Source organism: Cervus canadensis, chromosome 8 (assembly GCF_019320065.1).
Source record: "Cervus canadensis isolate Bull #8, Minnesota chromosome 8, ASM1932006v1, whole genome shotgun sequence".
Lineage (NCBI taxonomy): Eukaryota > Metazoa > Chordata > Mammalia > Artiodactyla > Cervidae > Cervus > Cervus canadensis.
In genome coordinates this window covers 12,540,292-12,559,904 of record NC_057393.1, presented here as the reverse complement: position 1 = coordinate 12,559,904, position 19,613 = coordinate 12,540,292, and the positions used below count along the sequence as shown (strand labels likewise).

Below are 19,613 nucleotides of genomic sequence, written 5' to 3'. Positions count from 1 at the left end.
TACAGACTACAATGATAAAAAATACGAGGGCAGAGTTTGTGATAGAACGATTCCAAAATTGTTGAAATAGGCCGGCAGAGGACATTAACACCCTCACAGGTAACACACTGCAGAGAACTAAGTCAGGCTGTCAGAACCTGAGAACTAGTTAGCTGCAGTGAAGAAACGAATCACCTTGGTTCCACATTCCTTTCCTAAGTAAGGTTGTACAGAGGAGACCTATTATCAACCTTGCCGTATAGCCCCATTCTCGGTCTAAAACGTTACCTTTTAGCATCTTTTCTTCTGCCCTCCTCTGCTCTTCCTCTTCTTTTTCTCTATAATAGGTTATCCTTCGTTCTTCTTTACGCTGCCTTTTACGTTCTTCCAAGCGATTATGCCGTTCTTCTGCTAATCGCTCTTCAAACTGTTTAAGTTTTTCCTGTAATTGAATGATCACCAAAAGAAAGGAATCAAATTATCAAGGGCTACAAAATGGCAGTAAGTTACAAAAGCACTGTTAAATTTGGTGGAACCATAAAAAGCAACCTACAAACCTAAAAATCAAATTTCCAAATGAGAAGTTCTCAAATGGTTAAAACTTTGAATCGACAGTATTATCTATACACAGTGGATTTATTTATACAAAATAAATGATTAAATCAGAGTCTAAGAGCAGGACTGTTCGATCTAGTTTTTTTCTCTTTCTGAATCAAAGAACAAAAGTTTATATCAAAACCAAGTTTAATGCAGTCTATTTTCACCTTCAGAAAAAATCCATTTATAGTGATGGCTACTTAAGTCTAGGAAATAATTCAAGATATCTCTATTAAAATATTATTTGAATGATGATTATGTTAGCTCAAGACAGAGAATGTACCACCACACTGAAGATTCATTAAGGCAAAAGCTCATGAATAAAGGTTTCCCTGAAACCAGGAAATTCACCTCATAAACAGACTGTCGTGCTGCCTTGAGCCGCATTACAAACAAATCTCTGTCTTCAAGCATTCGTGACATCCGGTTCTTATGTTCTAGAGCCTTTTCCCGTTCTAGCTGCATCGTAGTAATCTGCAAACACATGATACAAAGTTAAATTTCAAAGTGCTCATTATCTGATTATGAATTTATCCCAAATTTCTGACAGATATTCTTGAAGAAGTGTAAGCATCTCCTCTGCCCGCTCCATTCTGCCATACCAACAGCTCCCTAGGATGACAATGAGGAACAGAAGATGAATAAAAAAGACTTGGGGCATCTCTAAGAAACAGCTTTAACCCCACGGTACCAAAACATCACTGACTCAATGAACATGAGTTTGAGCAAACTCCTGGAGATAGTTAAAGACAGAGAAGCCTGGAGGGCTGCAGTTCATGGGGTCACCAAGAGCTGGACAGGACTTAAGAGACTGAACAACAACAACCACAAAATTTAAGGAGGAAAAACTAAAATGTGTATGATAAAACAAAACAACAAAGACTTCATGGCTTTATTATTTACTATATTTTCTTCTTTAAAAGCAATTGGAGGGACTTCTCTGGCCCCTCCAGGGAGTGTGGGTTTGATCCCTGATCAGGAAACTAAAATCCCAAATGCCATGAGGCACAAGCAAAAAAACTTTTAAAAATTTTGTTTCAATAAATTAACTTAAAAAAGCAGGAAATCTCAAGCTTTTAGCTGGTCTGTAGCACTTCCGCTAATTTCATGTTAAAAGAATTATCACACAAATTCCAACTTTAAGAAAACTGGAAAAGATGGTTAATACTAGGCCCAGAATGACAACAACCAAGAGGATGCAGCCACCACAGATAAATGTTGTCTCCTGCCCGTGGTTACTTTTTTAACCAAAATGAGGTCACTCATTTTTTCTACAAATTTGGCCACTATAAGCATTTGCAAATGTTGCTTTTCTACTGTTAAGTACATATAAGCAAATAAAACTACAGAAGGAGCTGTTTAGTCTCACACACACACACACACTCACACACACACACAGACTATACGATTCCATCTCTAAGAAATACCCAAAACAGACACATCTAGAGACAGAAAGGAGTTAAGTGGCCGCTGAAGAAGTGGAGAGAAAATGGAGTGACTGCTAATGGGTATGAAGTTTCCTTTGGGGTATGTTCTAAAATCAGATTGTTGCCCAATTCCATAAATATACTAAAAATGTCAATTGCACACTTTAAATTCGTGAATTGTATCTCCATAAAGCAGTTTTCAAAAAAAATAAAGTTCAGCTATCCTTTGTACTTTACAAGTTTCATTTTTTAATCCCTATTTTGTAAATGTCTATTGCCCTGTTTGTATACAGCCATGAGAGCGCAATTTCTGGCAAAATAATACAGAAATCAATTTGAAACCCTGTTCCCATTACTGGCTTTATTATAGCTTTCTTATAGTCTAAAAATATTACAATTAAATTAAAGCCTTACTCTTTCTTCTTCTTGTTGTTCCCACAGATCCATGTCTTTAATTCTCTGTTCTTCATAGGCACTCTTTATCAAGGGGATTTCTTCCAAACGCTTAGCTCTTTCAAAGTAGTCAATCTGAGAATCATGAAAACAAATGTTGTTAAAAAAATTTCTTTTAACTTGGCACGTTAAAGTTCATCAGTTCTTTCATTTACCTTCTTTTCTTGATTCTTTAGGCGTTCCTGAAGTTCCTTCTTTTCCTTCTCCAGCTGTTCAACCTGTTTAGCCATGATGAAATCAGGATCCAATTCTTCAAGGTCCTGAAAAGTAACAGAAATGTACCACAATTAATAAGAGTATAAAAGAAGTGCATACCAGTCAATATGGAGCACCACTTCTTTCTAGAAATGGATCCTAAATTAATTTATTTCAAAAGGGCAAATGCTTATAATGAGTAAATTCAGGCAACAGAAGAATGTCTTTAAAAGAGGCTTATTTGCTTGTGAGGAAAAACAATGTAACCATAACATCTACTTCTTATTCCTGTATTCTACTGTACCCAAATTCCATTTCAACAGTGACTAAAAACTGTGGAGTCGCCAAATCAAATGCTTATTTCATAGACTATTAATAGTTGTATCAAACGGAGCAAAATAACCAAATAACCCAAAGTAAACCAATAAATGGTAAAGAACTGTGCTTCAAAGGGACCTGAATAAAACTGGCATTTTAATGCATCAATATGCTACATACTTCAATGTCAATATCTTTGAATGCTTTGGCACCCAGTTCTGTCTTCTTGATTTGCTCCAAACGCTCACGAACAGTTTTCTTCTTGATTTGTTCATGTTCCTGTAAGATCCGCTCCTTCTCTCTCTCCTTTGCCTCCTGTCTCAGCCTCTCTTCCTCAGCCTTCCGCACTTTCTGGAGTTCAGCTTCCCTCTGCTCCAGTTCTTCTTTCTCACGCTGAATATTCAGACTCTCAAGCCGCTCTTTTCTTTCCTCAATTGTCTGACGGCGAGCCAGGATACGCTGATGCTCTTTCCGTGAATTTTTAAGGTATGCGGTAACAGCCAACTGATGCTGTTCTTCTTTCTCTTGCTTCAAAAACAAATGCATTAAAAATATTAAAATAAATAAATAAAATAAAAATAATTTTAACTGACATACCACAGTATTCAACACCAAAAATATTGCTACATACTCCTAATGTGTTTTCCTAACATGTATTTGCATTTAAAAAGAGAGTGACATTATTCAACTACTGGTTTCTAGCACCAAATACTACAACTATTCAGTCTTTAACAGCAATGATATAGCTGAAGAACCTTTATCTGCTAGGCCAACTTTTATCTGAACCACATATACTATAAAGAGTTCAAGCCAAGGAGAAAAGACTAAAAGAGCTCACAAACAACTTAAACAGAAAGGAAAAGCGTGATCACAGTACTCCCTACATGGAGGGTCATCACCTGTGGTCTGTTACCACTCATCACAGTACTCCTATGATCACCTTACCTGTATTCTGACCCAAAGAAGGTAGCTCAATGATCTGTGTTATCTGACAAAGATATTTAACAAAATATCAAAAGTATCAAACACACCTAAGACGAAATATATAATAAATCCCTTCTCTGAGACATCATTTCAAACCTTTTTGTGCAAGACCTAGAGGGCCCCTCCTAATTCCGTCATCCACTTCTCCCACAGATGCGTACCAGAATATGAGCTGGCTTAATGACTTCAAGTGCTTTCGCAAGTACTGAGGACATGGCAGTCAGCTGATTTCTTATCTGTTCTGAAGGCATGCTTTGCAGATGAGGACCAATTGGAGCATCTTCTCTAGTAGCATAATTCAAATCAGATCCAAAACTAAGGGTCCGAGAAGTGTGGTCAATACGAACCTATGAAAATTTGAAGAGTATTTTAAATAGTTAAATCTACATGCAAATATAAAGTAACGACAAAGTTACAAATGAGTAACTTTGATTAAAATTTCAACTGAATTTAAGAAAAAAGATCAACTGAAGAATGTCAAACATCAAAGCTAGAAGCCTCAATTCATGAAAGCTTTAAAACAGTGCCACTCGACCAGAAGCAGAGAAACAAACAGTGTGTGTTTCAGTCCTCGCAGGCTTGCCACCCCCTCAGTGTGCCCTGGGAGCGCCTACCTGCAGGTCGCAGTGCCTAGCTGCGTCTACTATGGCCCGTTCCAGTTGGAAAGCATCAACAAAAGGAACCAGAGAAGTCAAACGAGAAAACTCAATGCTCTGATAAATTTGTGCCACCTGCATAAGAAACACAAGGTTAATAATAATAGCTATCATTTATTTAGCCAACTGTTAAGTGGAGTCTCATGGAACAGTAAAAAGTTAGAAAAGTTAGCCTATTTTTCAAAGAAAAGAAACGGAAGCTCAGAGTATGTAAACAATGCACTGCTGGAGCTAGAATTAAAATCCAAGGCTAATGAAAAGATTACGCTATATTTCAAACCATCACATAATCCTTTCGAATCCTAGTTCCATAAAAACAAACCAAAAAATCCCTAAATGGTCACATATTTGTAGACAGAGACCTGCTACTTACCTAATTCATCTGAACATTTAATAAAACTGTTTGTCTGAAGGAGACTGGCAGTATTACTATTTAGTTATACTGCTAATTAACCTTCAATTATTTGTATAGCACAGAAGAAATAACACTGCTCACACACAGGAGAGAAAGCAGGTCAATGACATGTGCACCAACATGAAGTTAACACACAGTAAACACTCTCCACCGCCAATGAGACAAATGGAAGACAGAACAGGATCATTTAAGTCATACTGTAAACCATAATATTCAAACTTAAGTACAAAGTTGAACTACAACAGTTGAAAGGCTGGCAATACTGGGACTTCCCTGGTGATCAAGTGGTTAAGAATCCATGCGTCCAATGCAAGGCATACGGGTTCCATCCCTGGCTGGGAAACAGATCCCACATACCACAGGATTGCCAAAAAAACTAAAAGACTGACAATATTTAGTGTTAGCAGGAAAAAAAGCTTTCTTCACTACTGGTGGGAGGGTCAATGAATTCAATCTTTGAGGATCTGTTAAAAGTTTTAAATGTGTAGACTATGGCTAATTCCACTTCTTAGCTACAAAAGTTACAGAAGTATGCAAAGATACCTGTATGGAAAATGTTCACTATTTCAACTTTTTATTATGGCCAAAAAAACTAAAGAATTTCCACCAACAGTCTGAATAAATAAACCAGGGTACTTCTAGACAATGAAAAACTAAATAGGTATTAAAAGGAGTAAGATGTACATGGCTAACAAGGAAAAATGTATGAAGACAATGGTTAACAAAAAGAGACAAAAGCAGCTATGAATTATGTAAAATAGTGATTTTTCAAATCAAACACATAAAAACTACTTTTGGTGAGGGTTAGAATTTGATGAAGCTTTTTCCTGGGCTATTTCTAAATTTTTTAGTTTTGTGTTCCAAACAATCGATGGAAAATTCCCAGCTGTTCATAACACATCCATTTTTTCATCTTTACCTGCTGGAGAAGCCGGAGTATGGTGTTGTTCTGCAGTTGGGGAACATACTGTTGTAACTCTGGTTCCTTTTCAGGTTGTTCCCTAACCCAATTGAGAACCTATAAAACCCATTACAAGAGTTATATTTTCTCTACAATAAATACTAAAACACTGGTGATACTTTTTCATTTTCTTCACAGACAAAATCATCACATAATGCAAAGAAACACAAAATGTAACAGGAAGCTATGACTCTTGTATGAAGGTGACTGACAGCAATGGCTGAATTAAGTCATGCTGCTAATTTACCTCCAAAGGTTTATTTAGCACATCAGAAATATCTTTTCTCCTGACATAAAGAAAAAAGACAATGAAATGTGCACCAAATTCGAACACATAGGATAACACTTCTCTGTTAACAAATATGGGACTAACTGGGAGGTTCTGACTGACATGTATACACTGCCAGGTGGAAAACAGCTAGTGGGAAGCCACTACACATAAAGCTCAGCAGGTGCTCTGTGATGGCCAGGGAGGAAGGGAAGTCCAAGACAGAGGAAGACATATGTATGCACATGGCCGCTTTACTTCATTGTACATCAGAAAACTAACACACTGTAAAGCAATTATATTCCAATAAAAAGAAAATACTACAACATAAAACTGTAACAGGGATGGCTACATGATAATATAACCAAAGCTTACCTTTGTGACTCTCTCACAGAGTTTTAGTGGGTTAAATTCGACTTCCAGCCAATTGTAAAGGTCTTTTACTTCTGGGACAACATATTGTAGCACATTGAATCTGACCTACAGTAAGCAAAACAAAAGGACTAACTGCTGAAGGTATTTTGTAACTGGGATTCTGAATTGATTATAAATTAAATAAAAATATCAGGCTGGAGACCTGGGAAATAACTGGTATTTATCTAGCCTCAACCACCTCTAAATTTACCAAAGAGAAATCCAGGACCACTATGTTGAGTCTCTTACCCCCAATTATGCAGCTCTCTACAGTGAGACCCCACAGGAGTTCACAAAGGAAATAAAAACTCATCAACACAGTCAAAATATTTACAAAGACCATTCATGTGGCCAACACAAATCAGCTTATTATCAATAAAAAGTAAACACCAGTTTACAAATAGCTGTATCAGAGAAAAGTTATTACAGCAACCCTGCTCGGAAAGCCAAAAATTCAAAAAAAAAAAACTCAGGACAAAACAGGCCCTGATTCACATAATACACAAAAACAGTCAAAGAAAGAACAACTATATTCAATACATGAATATATCTCACCAGTGAGAAGAATTTCATATATTTATGTGAGATTTAAATTTCATATAAAATACACAAACAGGCAAAATTAATCTGTGGTGTTATAAATTAGGACTGTGGCTATTCTTGGGAGAAATAGGAAAAAGTGGTGAATGGAAAAATCTTTTTGAGAACTTACACAATTATACTTAGGACATGTACTTTAAATATGTATGTTACAATTTAATCAAAGTTGATATGTGAATAGAACTTCCTTGCACAATAAGGATGTAGCTTGTATAACCTGCCCTCAGGTTATGGGACATCAGTCATATACCTATCAAGAAATTATTCTGTGGCCATTAGCAAAAAAAATCTATAAATAACAAATCCTGGACAAGGTATGGAGAAAAGGGAACCCTCTTACACTGCTGATGGGAATGGAAATTGGGGCAGCTACTAACGAAAACAGTATGGAGGTTCCTCAGAAAACTAAAATTAGAATTATCATATGATTGAGCAATCCTACTCCTGAGCACAGATCCAAAAAAAAAATAATTCAGAAAAGATACATGCACCCCTACTATTGTGAATAGCAGCACTATTCTCAACAGCCAGGGCATAGAAACAACCTAAATGTTCATCAACAGATGAACTGATAAAGAACACACATACACAGTGGAACACTATTTAGTCATTAAAAAAAAGAATGGAATAATACCATCTGCTGCAACACAGATACAACTAGAGATTATCATATCAAGTGAAGTCAGAAAGAGAAAAAAATACCATATGGTCACTTTCATGTGAAATCTAAACTATGACACAAATGAACCTATCTATGAAACAGAAACAGACCCACAGACATAGAGAACAGACTTGTGCGTGCAGGGGATGGACTGGGATGCTGGGGTTTAGTAGATGCAAACTGTTACATACAGAATAGATAAACAAGGTTTCCTACTGAATAGCACAACTATATTCAGTATCCCAAGACAAGCCATAATGGAAGAGAATATAAAAATGAATGTACATAAAATTAAACCACTTTGCTATACAGTAAAAATTAACACATTATGAATCAACTGTACTTAATAAATGAATATTCTGGATTTTCCACTGAGCACCCCCTCCAAATAAGGAATGTGCTGAGATAGGCTATCATAATCTACTGAAGTATACTTGCTTCCCAAGCTTAACAACCTCTTATGAACTTGATTAATTTGAGTCTGTTCCTGAGATATAGAATCATTCTCTAGGTGATTATGAATTTACCTACATAAACCTAATACTCAGGTCTCAACCTTGTACATATAGTGAACACAAAATTTATAAAATGCCTCCTGACATCTAGTTAAGCCATTCATCTGGCACCAACTAAAAGCCTTCTTATAGGCATTTATTTATGGGTCCAATGAGGACCCAAACGTGGATGTCCTGCCTACTGACCCTGACCCCACCAACAGATTCCTGCATCAGTATCAAAGCTGATCAACTTTAACATTGAGGTGTGCTACATGAGCTCAAGAGATATGGATAATACTTCCAATCAAGCACACTTTTCAGTATTCAAAAAAAATTTTTTAAATACTTATCTGCTAGTTAAGACCTCTTCCTAAACACAATGCTCTTATTTAATTATATTTAATCCTAATTCAGTCCCATAAAAACATGCCAAGACACAAAGCCGGTTTTTATAAATGGCAGCAGAATAAAACATGAAGGCATTCAGACAGAAATACTATTTCAGAGGTTAAGTTACTTCTTTTAAAAAATTGACCACAAAGGGAACTTGCCTTGCTACTAACAGAGCACTGTTAACAGAGAACTGTTACAAGCGAAAACTGTTGCCATATACAAAATGTACTAACTTTTATCCAAACTGACTGACTCTGCCAGTGAAGGAATAAGGCCTATTCTCTAACACCTGTCCCTCTTTTTTCTCTTATCCTGAAGTAATTTGCTAGAGGGGTACCACAGTAACCACTAAGTCAAACTACTGTGAACCAAACTCCTCTGGAGTACACATTCCATTTAACTATCACCTGCCTGGCAGGTAACAGACACTAACATGATAAATTCCCACTGAATTAAAGAGTCCAATGTAAAACACTGTGAGATACAAAACCTTGGGCTCTATATTCTGAAATCAATTTAATATATGCAGTGGATGAAACCTAGAAATCTGCATTTTCAAAAGTACTTCACACACAATTACAGTGCATAGCCTTAATTAAGAACCACTGCCAAAAAAGAAAGAACCACTGCCTTAACAATGAAAGTTAAAGAAAACAAAGTTGGAAACACTTGAGTTATCCAGAACTGGGCCTAATCTAATTCCACACTTTCCTGGACTCATCATCATATTTCTAACACCTATCAGCTTAATTTTTTCCTACAGCCCCTGAAATAAGCCATGATCATTCTTGCCCATCATACTTCCCTTATCAAGGGGTCCATGCTATTCCTCAAAGCTAGTCTGAGTCTTGTCTGCTGCATCCAATTTAACTCCAGCTCATTCAAGACAAAACATCTCACCTCAACACAGGGCTGACTTACACCAATGGTTCTCAAACTTGTCCATGCATCACAATCCCCTGGCAATGCATCAGAATTCCCAGCATTTAATCATAAATTATAAAACCTGACCATAGAGCGTTCTGTCCAAAGCTGTTAAGAGTTAAGAGTGCTAAAACTTATACCAACCATATCGTTAATAAGGCCAATTCGCGTTGGTGGGGCTTGCAGGCCTAGCAGGGTTGCAAGGCGACGCTGTTTCTCTACTATGATGCCGTCCATATCCAGAAGTCGAGCAATATCAGTACGCTCAGGGGTAATAGGGATGGAAAGAGTGGCCAAAAGGACTCTAGTAGACATTCTGGAGAACAAAGTTACAATCTGTTAAATTTGCAAATGTCACTTGATAAGCAGAAAGACACTTCTCTTTAATTATCTAGTAAAATATGCCAGTGACAGAATTATGTATACCGCCACAATGAACTGGCCTCGTAAGTATTCATCAAAGCACAGGATTAATTAAAAAAGAAATGGATTATCCTAAAATGAACACTCGGAGAAGCAGAACTTCACCCCCAGCCACTTACTACTGTCAGTGTTTTCTAGCTGTAGAGAAAAGACTGTGTTAAATGGCAGCACAGACACACCTGCATATATCCCTACTCCCTGACAAAAGCTATTAGGGAAGATTTTAAAACTAAGAAAAAACTGACACTTAAGAAAGAGGGAAAAGTTACAGTTACAAGGACCACAAAAACATATTATGGGAGTTGAGGGCAAAAGTTAAATGTTAGCTTCCTTAAAACACAAAACTCAGGTTGAATTTGAAGCACCGTAGGACACTAAGGATTGCAGGCTCTGGAGCCCAATTAGAACCTCAGCTTCACCATTTCCAAGACTAGAAGCTTAGGCAAGATACCGAATTTTCTAAGTCACGAGGTGTTGGGAGGATTAAGGAAAATAATGTACATAGAGCCAAAGAGCCTAATGATTATGACAGTACTCTTACAGTATTTTCTAACAGAAGAATATAGAAATAACTTGATAAAATCAAGTTTTTTTCCTTATTTCAATAGACAAGGATTATATAACAGATAGTGAATGACATAATGAACACTGTCCTCAATAGTTTTTTAAGGGACTCTCCTGGTGGCCCAGTGGTTAAGACTCTGAGCTCCCAAAGTAGGAGGCACAGATTCGATCCCTACTCGGGGAACTAAGATCCCACATGATGCTCTGTGTGGCAAAACATACACGTACATACATACATATATATGTATATATATATATGGAAGTGTAAGTTTTAGTCGCTCAGTCGTGTCCCAACTCTTTGCAACCCCCTTGGACTGCAGCCCACCAGGTTCCTCAGTCCAAGATTCTCTAGGCAAGAAGACTGGAGTGGGTTGCCATATACACTAGAAAAAACTTAGTTGGTTCCATGCACTGCTTACAAGCTAAGAAAAACAATTTGGTGTATGTACTTCTCCTAGAGACCAAAATAACATGGTCTGCCAGTAAGAAGTGATATGTGAGTTGCCTAAGCCCAACTAAAATGTTTAATAAAAACCAAACATGACTGAAAGTATATATGTAATGCTAAAAAAATAAGTCTTTAGATTGTTAGGTTACAGGCTATCAACAAAAAATACACATGCCAATTATTTACAGAGTTAATGTTTTATAGCTGGGGGGAAAAGTTACTTGATAAAAGTATTCATTTTGGGGGGAGGGGGTCTAATTTGTTCCTAGATTCTGAATACCTACACTCAGTTAAGGAAGCTTAACACTGCCTTTCCTAATATTCCATTTTCTCAACTGGAGGGTTGGTTATCAGATAAAAGACAGCTACCAAAGAATACTTCCCAAGAATACCATTGAGGTTTTTTGGTAGTTAACAGTTATAAGGAGTGCGACTGGCAATCAGTGGGTAAACCAGGGATGCTGCCGAAGATCCTAAACACAGTCCCCTGACAAAGAAATAACCAGCGCCAAATGTCAACAGTGCAGCCGAGAAACCCTAATCTAACATCATGCCATTTACAAGATATTTCTTTTATATCTCAATACTATCCAACAATAAGACTCTTACCTTTGCATCTCTTCTTGTGTAAGATTCTTTCTCATTTCTCTAGATAAATGATAAAGACGATGGAGTGTAGACGCATGAAAAAGAGCATTTCCAGATTTCCAAAATACAGTTGAGACTTTGTTATAGTAATTTGCCATCAACTGAGGCTTGGGCGGTTTTTTAGATAAGGAGAATAGCCCATGAATATCTTCCACAGCTTTGAATGCTTCCTAAAATTAGTGGTATAAATTATAGTCATTACAGTCCAAACAAACAAACAAAAACAAAAAAATCTCTTTATGAAACTGAAAATACATTACACTTAAGAATAAAAATGGCAAATAAAACGCCTTCATGTGTGGTTCTTTTTATTCATAATTTAACTATCTGATATATCTCAGAAAACTAACACAATTTCTTAGACTGCCCAAGCCTTTAAGAGTATCATACCACTTGGCAGAATATATTTTTAAAGAATCTGGAAGGACATAAAACACAATATAAAGGCTACTTCTCAGTGTTAAGGTAATGGATAAATATTCTCCTCCTTTAACTTATCCATATTTTCTATACTAGGCTTGTTTACTTGTCTTCTATTAAACTTTTTTTCTTTTGTTCAGGTATCTTAAGGGTGTACCTGCATAAAAGGAAAATATGGGAAAGCAGGAAATCACATTTTCATTGGCTGAAGACTACCAATTTTTAGTTTCTTCCTCTGCAATTTCAATAAGATTTGGTGGGGGAACCAAATATATAAAAATAACTCATGAGAAAATGTCTATAGAATCCTTAGAGTAAAAAAGTCCATGCTGACAACAAAATGCCCACTCCGGAGATCTCTGATGTAGGATATTTACTGTGCATGCTTACTAAGTCTCGGCAGCACTGAGAATCTAGGGGACAGTCTGGTGCTGCGTTTCTCCAACTCTCTGCGGTAAAGGCCAAGTTTGTCTTTGTAATTTCTAAACTGTTGCCATCAATACTTTTAGAAAGTACAATAAATTACTATTAAAATAAGATGGAAAGACAAACTGATTTTTTAAAATCAGGGTAAACAGACAGAAAACTACCATGAAATTATTTACAAAATTCTGTAAACGCATACTCTCCAGGCATTGAACCACAATTTGAGCACTGAGGTCTGAAAAAGATTACATGATTTGGCTTGGAATTGACAGCAGGCATTTGGAACCAAAGTAACTGAGATTTCTTGTCCCAAACCCTTACCATTAGACAACCTCAAATCTGTTACCTAGCTACTGAAATTAACCAAGAGATACCAAGATGCAGATACTCATTAAGAGAAAAAAAAGGTAGTATGAGTTACTATTACTACAAAGAAAAGCCAAAATAGTTCACAACATACCTGCCACAATTCCATGCTGATAGCACTGTCCAACTGAACAAGCCTGGTTTCCAAATGCATAGACTGGCTCTCTGGATTATTAAGGTTGATTGCTGTACTTTGGTTATGGTGGCGTTGAATCTGAGACAAGTGCATTCTCAAGTTGTCACACAACTTACGGAATTCAGCCTTCCGGGTATATTGGAGGCAGAATTTGAAAGCTATAAGCATAATTGTAAAATATATTAGGTACTTTCCACCATAAACTTAGTATTTAAATAGGTTCTATTTCATGTATTAAGGTCAGTTACCGTAACAAGATTTCCCAAACTCACCATCAGTCTTGAGAAATGATCAGAGTCATAACTCACTTCATGTGCCCTGAGCACCTTTTAGACAGTCATCAGTCCTGGTCTAGGACTAAAATGGTTCTGAGAACTAAGGAAGCTATTTAAGTCTAAGAGGGACTCACCTTTCAAACACTTATCACTTCAAACCCTAAAAGAGCAAAAAAATTCTGGTCTGAAATATAATTAACTCTCTTACCTAATTTACTAGAAAACAAAGCTTCTGCACTAACTGAAACTGAATAATACAAATTGGGGGTTTATGGTAACCTAATTTCAATTGTGCAGAGATGTATAAATGAACTACTTGCTCTATCATTAAAACACATAATTTTCTACTATCATACATGCAATACTAAAATAACTTCTTCCAGTGTCCTTTGTCAATCCCTTAAAATAGAGTATTTCTATTTCAATAGGCCTGAAACAAAAGGATGAAGTTTAACGACAAGCTAATATTTATCTCAACTGTTATCAAAAGGTCCTAGTTTACTTGTGTTAGATGCTAGCCATGTGGGCAAAACAGATTCTAATACTCCTTTACAGTAAGCTATTCTTAGTCACATAATCACTTAAAACTTGAATAAACAAAAACAAATGCCATGTTAAAAAGAATGGTGACAAGCTTGTGCCGAAGGCTAAAAGTAAGAAAAAGCCAAGAGCCACTCATGTCATATATAGTTAAAAGGTTGCACTGATAGGAAGATAAGCTGCAACAGTAAGGCAAAAAGACAAGATTAGGAAAACAAACTTAATACAGTTCTTCAGATTAAAAGTGCATGGAGTGTTAACTATTGGATACTTTTTATGATGATCCTGAGTCTTCAGTAAGGTTTAGTTCTATACTCAATAACACTCTGGAGCTCAAAAAGACCTCAGAAACCCAGCATATGGTTAAGTAGCTTGCCGAAGAGTATGCTATAGCGTCAAAAGTATTGATAGAATCAAGCCTGCCAGAAAGCAACAGAAAAGTTTATCTTTTCAGTCACTTAGAAAATTCCAAAATGACTTTAAAAGGTGCTTCAGACATCAACGGAAAACAAAGAATTACCTTGACTAATGAAACAAATTTCTTATTTAATATTTAAATGAATGCCAATCATCTAAAGTAAGAATTAAAACTATGTAAAATAAGTACTACAGAGAAAAGGAGGTCAACTTTAACAGTTAATTTTTTGCAAAACCTATCCTTAAGTCAACTTTTCAAATCAGTTCTTGTTTTACCTTGTTGGGCAATATCATGGTAGAGACGCTCTACTCTAGAATTGTTTCGAAGAAGGTCCAAACACTGTCTGTATGATTCCCACAGGAATTTAACCCATGGAGTTAAAAGTAATCTGTCAGTACGATCCTGAGTGTCTTCACCACTTACAGCACTTAGGAGAACACTACAAAAATATTTAAAAACGTTGAAAACAATTTTAGACATGGTTTCCTACTTTGCCATATGATTATAAAACCAAAACCAACAATGATCATTATAAAATAGTTCAAATCCTACCTACAACTTTGAACATACTGTAAAGCTATCACTTAGTCCAAGTATTTGAATTCTCAATCTGTATTAAAGCCATTTAAATTAGTATACACCCTATTGGATGGTTGTAATTTTTCACTTTTATGAACTTTGAATAGTACATGACTTGAAGTTACTGTACATTTAAAATTCCAAAGACAAGCATTCTTTCTAATAAACATTTACTTCAAATGGGGACAATGGGACACATGTGAAGAAAAACAATGAGAAAGATATATTTAGCAATTTAGCCCACATACCTCTCAGGAGTTTGAATATTATCCAGATCTTCTATGTCTAAGACCATCTGCTGGGACTCTTCTTTAGCAGCTTCCGTTTTCTCCTCTGCCAATTTCAAATATGCCCTAACAACATCCTCTAGAGATTTGATGTTCACCTAGCCAATAAATAAATAAATAAAATTCGTTTCCCAACAAACCAAAAAATATTTTAAAAGCAAAGTTTATGGTATGAAACGGTAAATTTGAAAGGTAAATGCCTCCCAAAATGACTAAAAGCACTTACTAAAATATAAAAACCCAGCTGTTCATACCTGTTGACAAATGTTCTTATACTGATATAAGCCTTCTTTAGCCAAATGGCTCTTGCGAAGATCCACACAAAGTTCCAAGTATTTCAACATAATCGGCTCGTGTATCTTTTGCCATGTTCTATGTTTCTTACTTTTCATAACATCATAAAGAACGTCCAAAGCAGGTTGCTTTTTGCCAACTTCAAGAAATTCTGGAAAAGTAATTCAGGAGAATTAAAATTAGTTATGTATGCTACATAAAAACCTAAGTCTTGCTTTTTAACTCGGCTGTTTTAATTTACCAACCTATTACCATCTCTTTTGAGGTCACATTTTTTATTTCTAATACTATGCCAAGGTAAAACAATGAAAAACTGATACTATCTCAAATATGCCCTATAGGTAAAACTAGATTTCACTCAATTCCTCTGCACCAATTATGTCTAAGTTACTTTATAAAGTTCCAGAAATTCAAGTCATGAGATTAACAATCTCCCCCTAGAATAGGCAGAAAAAGCAAGTGTAACTTCAGTCACAATGATCTGGCTGATGTAACTTTTGCTAGTTTGTATTAAGACTTGAGAACAAATCAGATTGGCTACATTCCTTTTAGATCAATTGACTGTGTCGGTCTATTTGGGGGCTCTACTTTGATCATTTCTCTACTGACCTGCCTACACTGTGGCCAATACCTCACTGTCTCGATCACTGTAGCTGACAGAAAATCTTGAAGTCAGGTAGTGGGGGTACTCCAACTCTGTTCTTCAGTACTCGCTGGCTATGTAACACCTTTTGCCTTTTCATACAAACTTCAGAATTGTTTGTAGATACCTACAAAATAGCTCACTGGGATCTCACTGAACCTATATAACAAATTTGGAAGAACTAACAACAGCATTTGTCTTCCAGTCCATGAGCACAAAGTATCTCTCCACTTATTTATCCCAATCTAAACACGAGAAACAAACTGAGACAAATCCCAGCTAAGAGACAAAATACCTGAAGACCAATACTCCTCAAACTGTCAAGGCCATCAACAAATCTAAGAAACTGCCACAACCAAGAGGAGCCTAAGAAGACAACCAAATGTAATGTATCTTGGGTGGGATCCTGGAATACACAGGGGACATTACAGAAAGCTGAGAAAATATGAACAATGTATGGACTTTCCTTAATAATAATGTATCAACACTGATTCATTAGTTGTAACAAACATACCACACAGATCTAAGATATTTATTAACAGGAGAATCTGTGTGTGGTGTGACCCTCTGTACTATCTTTATAATAATTCTGTAAATCTCAAACTTCTAAAATTAAAAGTTTTTTAATTGAGAAAAAAATTTTAGAATGTAGAGCAAACAAATGGATACTCTTTAAAATTCACTGCCTAAACCTAATAGCATTCTGTATGTAGCAACATTTCAAAATCTGTTCCAATCTCAGATTTTGGGTACACTCCTTGTTTTGAAAAGCAAAAGCAAAGGCCCCTCCATCACATTTCTGACCAAAGTTAAAATTTATCATATTTTTTTTTCTTTTTTTTTTTTTTTTAACTTTCTCAATACACTTAACAGACTATGGGTGGCTCTTTTCTGGTTTTGTTCAACTTAAAACTCAGTACGTGCCAAATTTCACACATACAAAAATTTCTCCACTGAAAATTTGACAAGTAATTTAGTAGAATACTAGTTTACTCCATAAAAAACTTAAAACACATCTGTTTTTTACAATCATTGTTCATTTTTCTAAAAAAATCCTTGACAAATAATTATTTTTGGCATTAACCTAACAATGTATAGCATTATCTAAGATATAACTATGCTACAGCAAACACAGACCAAAATGTCTCTCTTATCTGAAGGATTTACTAGATCTATGGATTTAGTGAGTAACTCTTATTTCTTCTTCCAATCATCATATCTTTCAGGAATGCTGCCTCTGAACATTCCTTCCTCCAGGAAAACTATAAACAATATTCCAACTCTAGTATATTTTTAAAACCTTATACAGAAAACATCACAAAACACACTGAAATAAGTATCTTTTAACACAATATCCTACATCATCCCATATTATACCAAATCATACTCCTCACATGCAAATTAATATAAACCCCTCTTCAATACTTCAATAATTTCAATGTCAAATCTGCCAATATGGCAGCAAGGCCATTTTCACATTACAGCCCTCCCAATCAAAGATGTAACATTGAATACAACTAGATACTTTGCTGGAGTAAGCCTTTTCTGTTTTAAGGGAATGACCTACTCATCATCTTCCTGGAGCATGCACACAGTTATTTTAAAATTCAACAATATTTTAGTGTTTTTTCACAACTATTTAACAGAAACAGCTTCTATCAGCCAAAAATTGGGAAGTAAATGTTTTTACGTTTATCCTTTACATTAAGGCTATCACAGGAGCCCACCAAAATGACTTATTATATCCAATTCCCAATCTTACGTTGAGGATTCAAATTCCATTCTACTGTACATAAACACTATCAATATTTTGCAAAATAGGCACTAAGGGTTAAATTTAAGAGCTGGCCCCAGTATGATGTGGTAACAAAATAACAAACTATCAAAAAATAATTCCCAATCTCTTATTTTTAAATGACTGTGGTAACAATGTCACTTTAAAAAAAAGTAAGTCTTGTTTAGTGATAAAACTGAAAGTACTTTTCATTTCCTCAACAGCTAGTCAAAATTTAAGATTCAAATTCAATACTTTCAAATTCCAAACCAATCATCTAATTAGGGGAAAAAAACAAGTTTTTGAGGCTGGAGAAAACTATCACACACTAAAAGCTGTATTGCAATCTTTAAAGAAACGTTCATTTCCAGATTGGTATCGTCTTAAAAATAAAATCTGGAATTAGAAACTATTCCTAGGAGGGTAGGCATTCTTAAAGAAACAGTGAGTGATCTATGTATCTACCTACAGTAAAGTTTAGGTCAGCCCTTCAATTTTACTAGTTTATTTGTGTAACAGACCAAGTAGATAAGCTATGTTACATAATTTGTGGGTTTAATAACAACTTTATTTTTAAGACACTGGTTGTAGAGTGTAAGTTAAAAGGCTGTTATTTCCAATTGCTTCCAAAAATACTGCTCTGACAAACCATTCTACACCTAAATTTACTCACATCTTATTAAGATACTCTGATGGATGGCGTCTAAATGTGATTTTATATTACCAATGTTATAAATGAGATTATTCCCATTAAAAATATAATGTGCTCTGATTACCCTATTTATAAAATTTTGTCAGCAGTGTCATAGGCCATCCACATTCTGCTCTTTGATACTAAAACAGGATCTCTCTAAGATGAAAGGTACAGAAATTATACTACTTGAAAGGGAAGGCATCTCTACCATACCAGCACTCATCTAAGAGCTTTTTAAAAGGCCTTTTACAAAAACTACACTAACAAATTCAAGTCCCTATCCCCACGTCTTTGTCATCTTGCCTACTTTAATTTGACATCTTCACAAATTGCTCTTCATGAATCAAATCTATTTCAACTTAGAAATTGTGAGAAAAGATTTTAAATGTTAACACATATCCCTTCTAATTTTAAAGTTACTGAAATATTAAGTTCATATACATTCAAAAGAGAGGAGTGACGGATACAAGGCTTGAACACATCAACATGTAGTATTTAGGCCACGGAGATTACAGTGCTTCAGCCAATTAACAGGGGAGAAAATGTGTTGGTAAAGCATTCAAAGGACCATAAAACAGACCTACGGTAGTAATTTCACCCAAGCCATTTGTATACCACAACATATAATTATTCTCTTAAGTTTCATAACATTCAAGAAATAATGCTTTCCCTAAATTTGCTATTTTGTAGGGTTAAACTTCCATCTCAATCTTGTTTCTTTCCTATAAATTAATCAGCATGTGTAAACTTCCTGCCAGTTCAAACTAACATGGAGGATCCGAGTGAGTGATTCGATCAAAGTTGTAGTTTCAATTGTTTTTTAGAACAGTTACTCTATTCCACAGAATGTGGCATTATCCTATTCCACAGACGGTTACTTAGCCCCGAAATCGTTAATTTACAGTAAAAATAACAAGCATACGACAAACAGCTCTC

At 35.6% G+C, this 19,613-nt stretch overlaps 1 protein-coding gene and 2 non-coding genes across 3 annotated transcripts in view; all 3 read right to left on the bottom strand.

Annotated features, from left to right (window-relative positions):
• EIF3A (eukaryotic translation initiation factor 3 subunit A) overlaps nt 1-19,613 on the bottom strand; it is a 31,060-nt gene that overhangs the window by 9,973 nt on the left and 1,474 nt on the right. The window contains exons 2-16 of the mRNA XM_043475313.1: nt 15,527-15,717; nt 15,234-15,370; nt 14,682-14,845; nt 13,132-13,331; nt 11,787-11,995; nt 9,887-10,058; nt 6,629-6,733; nt 5,944-6,042; nt 4,568-4,684; nt 4,115-4,300; nt 3,150-3,497; nt 2,612-2,716; nt 2,418-2,531; nt 928-1,050; nt 268-421 (exon numbers count right to left, since the gene is read on the bottom strand). Coding sequence (XP_043331248.1) covers nt 268-421; nt 928-1,050; nt 2,418-2,531; nt 2,612-2,716; nt 3,150-3,497; nt 4,115-4,300; nt 4,568-4,684; nt 5,944-6,042; nt 6,629-6,733; nt 9,887-10,058; nt 11,787-11,995; nt 13,132-13,331; nt 14,682-14,845; nt 15,234-15,370; nt 15,527-15,717 — 2,424 coding nt within the window. The remainder of the gene's footprint in view (nt 1-267; nt 422-927; nt 1,051-2,417; nt 2,532-2,611; nt 2,717-3,149; nt 3,498-4,114; nt 4,301-4,567; nt 4,685-5,943; nt 6,043-6,628; nt 6,734-9,886; nt 10,059-11,786; nt 11,996-13,131; nt 13,332-14,681; nt 14,846-15,233; nt 15,371-15,526; nt 15,718-19,613) is intronic.
• On the bottom strand, nt 5,011-5,140 carry LOC122446923. The gene has a single exon (XR_006271065.1). It is a non-coding gene; the product is annotated as a small nucleolar RNA SNORA19 (small nucleolar RNA).
• On the bottom strand, nt 6,177-6,306 carry LOC122446924. The gene has a single exon (XR_006271066.1). It is a non-coding gene; the product is annotated as a small nucleolar RNA SNORA19 (small nucleolar RNA).